The sequence below is a fragment of the Octopus sinensis genome, unplaced genomic scaffold, assembly GCF_006345805.1.
Source record: "Octopus sinensis unplaced genomic scaffold, ASM634580v1 Contig04726, whole genome shotgun sequence".
NCBI classification, from domain to species: Eukaryota; Metazoa; Mollusca; class Cephalopoda; order Octopoda; family Octopodidae; genus Octopus; species Octopus sinensis.
The window spans coordinates 1-10,051 of NW_021827713.1; the positions used below are offsets into that span (position 1 = coordinate 1).

Here is a 10,051-nt window from a genome sequence, read left to right on the forward strand (position 1 = left end):
TTCTAAATATTAGCAAATATTTTGAAGGAGAAGACAAATGTGATATTTTTCTTAAAAACATGAAATACATCATAGGAATCGGGGAAAAAAAAACTTGAATCACCTTGGAAACTTTTGGTAAAATATTTACAATATTTTATTGCTGGTAAGGGTTATAACATTGGTTATAATATCAAGAATTTTACCAAAAATGGGTTTAACTGTATTTATTTTTTCTTTTCTTTTATTTATTTATTTATTCTCTTCTTTACCGTTTATAACAACAATGACAATGGTGAAATTGAAACAAAAAGATCATTTTGAAATATTACCGTGAAATATCTATAGAGTAGTAGTTGTAGTAGTAGTAATAGTAGTAGTAGTAGTAGTAGTAGTAGTAGTAGTAGTAGTAGTAGTAATAGTATAGAGTTGTAGTAGTAGTAGTAGTAGTAGTAGTAGCTGTATTGAAGTAGATATGTAGCTATTTAGGTAGATAAGTAGGTAAGTAGATAGGTAGATAGATATGTGTTATAGTAAGACGAAGTTTGGAATGATTGTAAAGGATAATTAAGAAACCGAAGAACGATATGGTAGTTGAATATGGAACAAACGATTATTTTATTTTTTTAGTAAATTTAGTCAGAATATTTGGTGCAGTAGGGGTTGGTGAGGTGAAGGCAGACGAGAGGCCTTTTTTCATTCCCTTCGAACAAACAGTGACGAACAGATAGCTGTGGGTGCAGTCTCCCGTTGACATTGTTTTTTAATATTTTATTTTCGTACTGCAGAAGCGGGGCAAGAGATTCAGCACAAATATTTTACTTTTGTTGTTTCTTTATCATCTTCACGAATTCTGAAATGAAAGTAGCAAGAATATTAATACGTGTACACTTCCAGAGATTCTCAATATAGAAAAAACTTCGTAGCGCTCAAATAATTTGAACATACACTCCCAAACGTTTATCGAGGACCAAGTGCCATGGTGTGGCTAGAAGGGGAATCCAGGTGAGCAGATGTGGAAACAATGATGCAAATAAACAAATAAAACGGTTTGGGTGAGATGTACAAAATATGTATATAGATATGTACACATGTATGCATGTAAAAAGAAAGCAAAGGCAGATATATTTTAGACGATGAGTATTCAAGTATAAATATATATTGACACAGCAAACTTACAGACAGAATATAGGCTCAGAAAATTAAAGTGGGGAAGGTATGGTGTTACAAGTCCGACATCTGAGGCTTGGGGTTACTTCATAGCTTTGGCAAATAAACATGCAATAGATCCGGTCTCTCTATTCAGTGTGCAGCGATAAAAATCTAACATTTTTCACCTCATGATGTAGGGAAATTTAAATGTAGAAACTTATATATATATATATATATATAAATATTATATATATATATATATATTATACATATATATATATATATTATATATATACATATATATATATATATATATATATATATATATATATATATGTATGTATTATCAAGATTAAAATTATTTTCATTATTATTATTGAGTGAAAGAGCAGCGCATGCCATCAAAGGGACACTGGGGTAAAATATACGAAGCCCAGTATACCCATCATGACTACCCGTTTGATAAGGGTACACGAAGCACAGGCATCACAACCATATGTGCACAACATGGTGATCACATATCAAGATAAACAGCGCATTAACTTGCAGGTAGGGCCCAGCTAGGAATTTCTTCAGTCTGAATAGTCCATCCTGCTCAAAAGGTCCCTGAAAGGGTTTTTTTCAGAATGTTGAACGAAACACCCTTGTTTCCAGAGGTAAATTATTCAAACCCCCAAGAATTTCTCCCAACACATGGCTATGATGCTCCCACACTACTTCGGCTCGTGATCCGAGATGCATATATCGTCAACCACCAAGGAACTTGTTCAACTGGTAAAGGTCAAACAACTGAGAAGCAAATCTGTGGTATTGAGCAGAGTATTTGCTGTAGCCCGTCTTTTATACCAAGAGAAATCAATGAACATGATAACACTTCCAATTAGTTAATATTTATATTTTGTTGTGCCTGGGTAGAGCCATTTTCTGTTAGTGCCTTATTATTTAACACACGCACCGGTAAAGTTTCCACTCAGTTATTTACTTTACCGGTGAGTGTCTTAAGTAATAAGGCACTAAAAGAAAATGACTCGCCCCAGGCACAACAAAATATGCTTCAACCGCACGAACTCACATAAAGAATCTTGCCAACCAAATCCAAAAGGGAAATATATAGAGAGAGTGACAGAGAGAGAGAGAGAGAAAGACAGACAGAGATGCAGGGAGAGAGGGAGATGTCTAGAGGGAGAGGGAGATAGTATATAGACCAATTCGTTGATAGACATACAAAGAGGTAGGTAAGTAGATGAGTAATTAATAGACAAACAAAATTCAAATACATGAGTTCATTTGTCTTAGACTTGACTAACTTGAACATCTGCCTCAGTCAACGTTTAAAAAGTTTTGCTCACAAAGAAAGCAGGGACAACACCGTTTATGCTAAAGCAATTTACACCTTTATTTGAGGAATGTGTAAATATCTTATAATTGGCTTGCTTCAAGGAAAGAACATGGTTGTGCTGAAAATATTATTTGAGCGAGAAGTAATGTTCCACACCTGCTTCTTAATTGCTTATTCATGCGAATTCTTGATTACTCGAGATTATCTCCCCCTTCAATTCGGAGTTGGTTCCATTCACTGCTAGGTGTTCGTATAGTTACCTTTCCACAAAGCGAAAATAATTTTACTAGCTCAAGAGGATACATCATGTATAGGTCTTATAGTTTTTTGCTCTCGTCTCCTCTCGTGTCTCCCTTTTGCACACAAAGACCCATATGTTGTTAAATCTAAGAGGTGTTACAGGAGTGTATATATATATATATATATATATATATATATATATATATATGTATTATATATATAATATTATATATATATGTATACATATATAAATATATTGTATCATATATAAATTATATGTATACATATATACATATGTGTGTTTGTGTATATAATATATAATAAATATATATATATATATTGATTTTTTTAATGTCTCTACCCCCATATTTGCGTGAGTTGAATTGAGCAAACCTATATGAGAGAGGTTTTTCTTAAGTATTAGAAATAGTTTAAAAAAGTTTTTAGCTGCTATTTCTAATGAGTTCAGTATGCGGCAAAGTAATTTATTTTCTAAGCCCTTTTATATATGTAATAATTTGAATTCGCCTTAAATGGTCCCTTTGCATACTGATACTTGGTGAAATTGATTAATTAATTAATTTTACCTCAATTGTTGAAATTATATATATATATATATAGGTATGAAGCAAAAGTAGAGCTAGTTTTGTAAACATTATCGACGCACATACACAGTGATATGTTTTATATAATTTTTTTCCTTGTAAGTTCGGATTTTATTTCCTCAAATAATAATTATATGTATATATATATATACATTAAATCGTAACCGCATTACATTATCGTAATTCAGCATGTGGATTATGTAAGATTAGCGCGTGACTAATATCACGAAAGAATTTTTATTTCAATTTGTTTCCCTTCCTGACAGCATAAGTAAATCGCACTATAGAAAATTGCAATGTGTTGTATAGTTTGAGAGAGATGTCGATACTTTATTTGTTTCGTGCATTTTTAAATACATGCTTACATACACGCACACACACACACACACACACACACATACACACATATATTACATATATATTTTTAAACATATATAACTATATACATATATATTCATACAAATGTATACATTACATTATATATATATATATAATATATATATATATATATATATATACATCTAATGTATATAGTGTTCACTTCCGGACTCTCTCACTCTGTGAAAGATTATAGTTCGAATCACACGTGTCTCGAGATGTGCTGAAGATTTTCTATTTTGGATATATTTGGGGGTACTTAGGTCTGCTCAGGACTGTGCTTGCTTTTTCCATGGTTATGAGTAAGTATTTCATTTATGTCTTACGTATTTATCGCTGACGATATTATGAATTAACTCTGAAATTGGGACCAATACGGTAATAACGGAATTTTTAGAAATTTCTATCGGCTTGTTTCGAGACGCATTAATTATAATGGTTATTGACAATTTGTCAATTTTCGGCATATTTGGCATTAGAATTTTTCTTTTGCCCTTATTTTATAAGTTATATATATATATATATATATATGTGTGTGTGTGTGTATTGCACGATACAAATATATGAAAGTATTTTTTCGAACGCAGAGTTGCCGTTAGAACAGCAGAAATATTGGGTAAACTATCCTTACAAGACTGGTTGTTGTCAAAATTTTCCGTCTTCTAAGGGTAATTTACCCAGTATTTCTGCCGTTCTAACGGCAACAGTGCATTGAAAAAATTTTTATCTACTTATTCGTATCGTACAATACACATTTCGACGTTGCCTTATATATATATATATATATATATATTATATTATATGTGGTGTGTGTGTGTGTATGTGTGTGAGTGCGTATATATATATATATATATATGTATATGTGTGTGAGTGCGTATATATATATATATATATATATATTTATATATTATATATATATATAATACATATATATATAAAATGATATGTATATTTATGTTGTGGTGTGTGTTTGTGTGTGTGTAGTAGGAAATAGCGGACTAAATATTTGAGCCATCATATTGTAAAGAATACCCAATCACTATAAATATCTTATAAATATTAAAGATCATCATTTACATTGTGAGTGATATTTCTGGAGTCTAAATCATGTCTCAAGCTAACTATTGATATACGTACATGCTAATCCATTAACCTACAGAGACGTTGACTTCCCACATATATCTATAAATAAATTTACCTTTGCGTACTTAATAAGCATACATGTAAACACTTCCACCCAGTTTTCCTCTCTCCTCCTCTCGATGAATATTCGTGCATGTTTGATTATTGTTCTTGCCTCGGAACCACAACGTTCCAGGTTCGTATCATCTTGAGTAAGTATCATTTACCAAAGTTCCAGGCCGATCAAACCACCTGAGCGAAATTGGGTACACGGGAACTCTGTTGCTAACTAATTTTATAAATTGATCACAGAATTTAAAGGCCCGGTCTTGTCACACAACCTATTTTTGATGATTCTGTCGGATGTATATTTTTAGGGTACACTTGACCAAGGGATGCCCCAGCCACTTACCAATGATTGAATGGTGAAACATATTTATCGAACAACTGAAAACCCATCGTGGAAACCGACGAAAATCCATTTACTTACTTAGAAGTACCCAGATAGATAGATATGTATAAATGTATGTGTACATCAATGTATGTACATACGTATGTGACAGTATATATAAATATGTATGAAAGAGAGAGTATGTTTGTGTGTGTGTGTGTGTGTGTGTGTGTGTGTGTGTGTGTATTGGTGTTTACTAACTTAACGCTCTTCTCAATTATGCGATCTTTCCTACTTAACAGAGTTGGCATATATCATGTTGTCGCTGAATGAATCTCAGAGTTTTATTTTGTCATTTCAAATGTCTCGAAAAGCTGTTAAATGTTGGCAATGAACCAAAGCTATTTAGCCTTTAACTCTTTTGCTGTTATTGATCAATGCTGCTTCAAATGTGTGAGCTGATCTTTAAAGATTGGTTGTTCAGTTAACAGTTGGCAAGTAAACCTGTGCAAAAATGATGGAGGGGAAATATCTGCGTGTTTCGAAGATATGAGATGATTTTCTCGGTTTCCATGGCTTATTCTGCCACGACATTAGGTTCAAGCATGAGAATACATGAAAAATGCTAACGTAAAATAAAATTACCTTTTATGAATTTCAGAGTATACAGACTCCTCATAAAAATTAGTTTCTTGCTTCAGTAGAATCAAACATATATATTGAATGGGTATACGTATGGTTGGTTGAATAGTGTCCGGTACACAAATATTTATCGAGAAAGGAAGAAATGATACTTTATTTATTTCCATCCAACTCAGATGAGCTGGCAAAAATGCTAATTCGATCTCGGTTGGAAATTTCATATATGGTCGTAGTAGAATGAAATTAAATATTGTCAGCTAATGTATCACAAAGCCAGCACTCTGCGGATCTAATATGGACCACCCTCTAATTCCTATTAATATTTCTTTTAGACAGTGAGACATGGCCAACAGTACTGAGATAAAAGTGTAGACATTTTATCGACCATGAAAGGATCAATAGTCAAGCTGACCAAGACTGAATTAAAAACTACAAACGTGAAAGTTCACTTTGTTTGGCAGCCTAACTTTAAAGTTTCTGCCATTTATCATTCACCAATATAAAATTATATTGATTTCTAACGCTATCACAATGCCCCAACGTTTTGGAATGGAATATAATCTATTAAATGAGCTATCAATATTTGAGTAGTCCTTTAATTTATCGACACTAATGATAAACGGCAGAGTTGACCACAGGAGAGGTCAGTTGCTCTTTTCTGTTTCAAATACCTACATAAAAGCTCGGTAATATTGTTGGAGATTTATAAATTTGCCAATACAACTGCTGTTCTTCGAATATTTAAACCGGTTACTTTGAACTCCTCTGATTCTGAACTCCTCTGACTCAACTAACGAATAAACTTTTCGTTAAAACAATAAATACGGGTAATATATTGCGAACATCGACACAAAGATGGTATGTTCTGCATTCGTCGCACAATAAATCACAGCTAAATCTCTCTGGATCTCAACTTCCTAATGATAAAAACGGTAGGGCGCATATACTAATATAGGACTAAATGTAGAAAACTGCGGTGTAATCACCGTTAGAATGATTTTGATTGTATAAATCTGGATAAGACATGAAAAACAGCAATGATTATCTTATCAGATTCCATTTATTGGTTTAAGAAAACTATCAGCCTATAAAGGAGTGAAACAGCATAACATTATATTTATTCGCATGATACTATCTGTTAGCAACCATTATATCATGAAACCAAATAAATTATGATACTATATTATCCTATAGCCTATCATGTGGTGACCAAATTGACCGGAACAGAAGTAAAAATTAGTGATTCACATCTATTATGTAACATGTAGACAGACGTAAACCTTCATACATTCACATACACAAATCCACACAGACAGGTGTATATATATAATGCATGTCTCTCTCTCTCTCTTTCTCTCTCTTTCTTTCTCTCTCTCTCTCTCTCTCTCCAGCTGTCACATCCTCCCTATTCCACGGATTAAAAGTATTGATGCCTGCGTGCACCTATGTAGGAAGCGAAAACAATTAGCGAAAGTATAGCGTAAGCAAGTGGTGCGTAAGCTTCATATGTGTGTGTGTATGTGTGTGCGTACAACTTGCCCGACACGCACTGACACACATATCCACATGTACATACATTCATATTTAAATGTGTTGGTAAACCAGAGTACTTGGTATACTTGACGTTTGTGAAACGTAAATATAACACTGTCTCTCAGGTGCACGGTACATTTGGTTATTGGAAAATAGTCCCATTTATCAGCACTCAATGACATCTCAGTTCGAACACAAACGTATTACTAGCGCTACTTTGTCTGGCATTAAAACACCTAAAATATACAAATTTGTCAGCGGGCGGTTTAGCTTAATGGTAAAGCACTCAACCGGAGACTATGAGGGATATGGGCTCGAGTCCCATGGCTATTAGGTGATAAATTTTCCGCTTTGTAAGAGTTATTTACCCAGTATTTCTGATGTTCTAACGGTAATTCTGAGTTCAAATGAAAATCATCTAATTTGTAGCATTCAATATTAAGTATGTATGTATGTATATATATATATATTATAATATATATATATATATATGTCAAAATAAGCAACAGGGATATCCAGAGGTAATGCAGTACGATCGCTTCATGCGACTCCATTTAATTGAACAATCCTTACTTCAATTTAAAATGTAGAGCAATCTTCAGCTGCACAAAAACATAGAATTTAATTTAAATTTGAAGGATACATTAGTATAATTTTACCTAAAATCTCCAAGAGGATAAGGAGATAGACAAAGAAGATGTTTTACCAACAACATCACAGTTATAAATGGAGTCGCATGAAACGATCGTACTGCATTACCTGTGGATATCCTTGTTGCTTATTTTGATTTTAATCACCTTATTTTAAATTGTATAGATAATACTAAACTAAATTCTGGTGCCTCAACTTAAGTACCATATTCATCTGAGTCTAAATTTTAAATATATATATATATATATATATGTTGAGAGTGCGAAGAAGAATGGGACGGGGATGACTGATAGATGGGCAGATAAATAGACAAATCATTTAAAATCGTATTTTTGACGAAATCAGTCTGGATTCCATGGTCACGTGGCTTGATGCCTCTGCTCACATTATACTTCTCTGAATCTCCGAACAATGTCTGTAAAGGTAAACACACGTCAATAAATAGAATTCTTAATATTTACCTTCATAACTGACCATCCCATCACCATCCATATCTGCCTCTTTCATCATATCTTCTAGTTCTCCTTCGGTCAGCTTTTCTTCCGAGAAACTAAGCATGACTTGACGCAGTTCGGTAGCTGTTATAAGTCCATTACCATCTTTATCGAACACCTTGAAAGCTTCTTTCATTTCCCTCTCTGCGTCTGGTGGACCCATCTGTCTCGCCATCATCTCCACAAATTCGGGATATTCGATTGTGCCATTTCCTAGAAGAAAATAAAATTACTTTTTCAGAAATAGAAGGAAAATTTGTTTTTGAAGTTTAATTTCTGATAAATCCATATTCTTTACATTGAATACATATTGGATTGTTAGAAATATTCGTCTGTTGTTTTACTATTTATTTTAAACTTTTCCAACTTTATTTGAATTAGAACAAAAAATATTTTCTCGTGGTGTTTTGCATATCTTTTTTTTTTGTTTTGCTTTGGAGTAACTCTTTTCGTCCAATGCAAAGTTTTTTTTTTTACCGCTTTTAAAATACGAATAAATTTTAGTTCTTTTCAGACATTTGGCGATGGAGTGTCATATAATAAAAAAAATGCGCCCTTTTAAAGCCTAGCCAGGCTCATGGGCCCGGTTTCCCAGTTTCTATGGCGTATATGTTCCCTAGGTGGACGGGACGCCAGTCCATCGCAGCGTTACTCATTTTTGCCATCTGAGTGGACTGGAGCAACATGAAATGAAGTGTTTTGCTCAAGAACACAACGCGTCGACCGGTCCAGGAATCGAAACCACAATCTTATGATCATGATGCTGACACCCTAACCACTAAGCCACGAACCTCCACTTGCGTCCTTTTAAAGCCTAGCCAGGCTCATGGGCCCGGTTTTCCGGTTTCTATGGCGTATGTGTTCCCCAGCTGAACGGGGCGCCAGTCCATCGCAGCGTTACTCATTTTTGCCAGCTGAGTGGACTGGAGAAACGTGAAATGAAACGTTTTGCTCAAAAACACAACGCGTCGCCCGGTCCAGGAATCGAAACCACAATCTTACGATCATGATGCTGACACCCTAACCACTAAGCCACGCACCTCCACTTGCGTCCTTTTAAAGCCTAACTAGGCTTATGGGCCCGGTTTCCCAGTTTCAGTGGCGTATGTGTTCCCCAGGTGGACGGGACGCCAGTCCACCGCAGCGTTACTCATTTTTGCCAGCTGAGTGGACTGGAGGAACGTGAGATGAAACGTTTTGCTCAAAAACACAACGCGTCGCCCGGTCCAGGAATCGAAACCACAATCTTACGAGCATGGTACTGACACACTAACCACTAAGCCATGCGCCTATACGAAGTGCCATATAGTGAGGAAGAAAAAACGAATTTATATGCCAGCCCAACATATAAGCTTATGAGTCTTGGGATTTCTTATACTCTTTTCTCTTTTTTTTACTCTTTTTACTTGTTTCAGTCATTTGACTGCGGCCATGCTGGGGCAACCGCCTTTAGTCGAGCAAATCGACCCGGGACATATTCTTTGTAAGCCCAGTACTTATTCTATCGGTCTCTTTTGCCGAACCG

The 10,051-nt window shown here is 34.5% G+C and overlaps 1 protein-coding gene across 1 annotated transcript; it reads right to left on the bottom strand.

The window, feature by feature from the left end:
- Positions 1–748: 748 nt before the first annotated feature.
- Positions 749–8,762, bottom strand: LOC115227564 (squidulin). The gene is made up of 2 exons (XM_029798355.2): positions 8,494–8,762; positions 749–832 (listed from the first exon to the last, which is right to left on the bottom strand). The coding sequence occupies exons 1-2, from the start codon at positions 8,702–8,704 to the stop codon at positions 798–800; spliced, it is 246 nt and encodes an 81-aa protein (XP_029654215.2). The 5' UTR covers positions 8,705–8,762; the 3' UTR covers positions 749–797.
- Between the last annotated feature and the right edge of the window lie 1,289 nt (positions 8,763–10,051).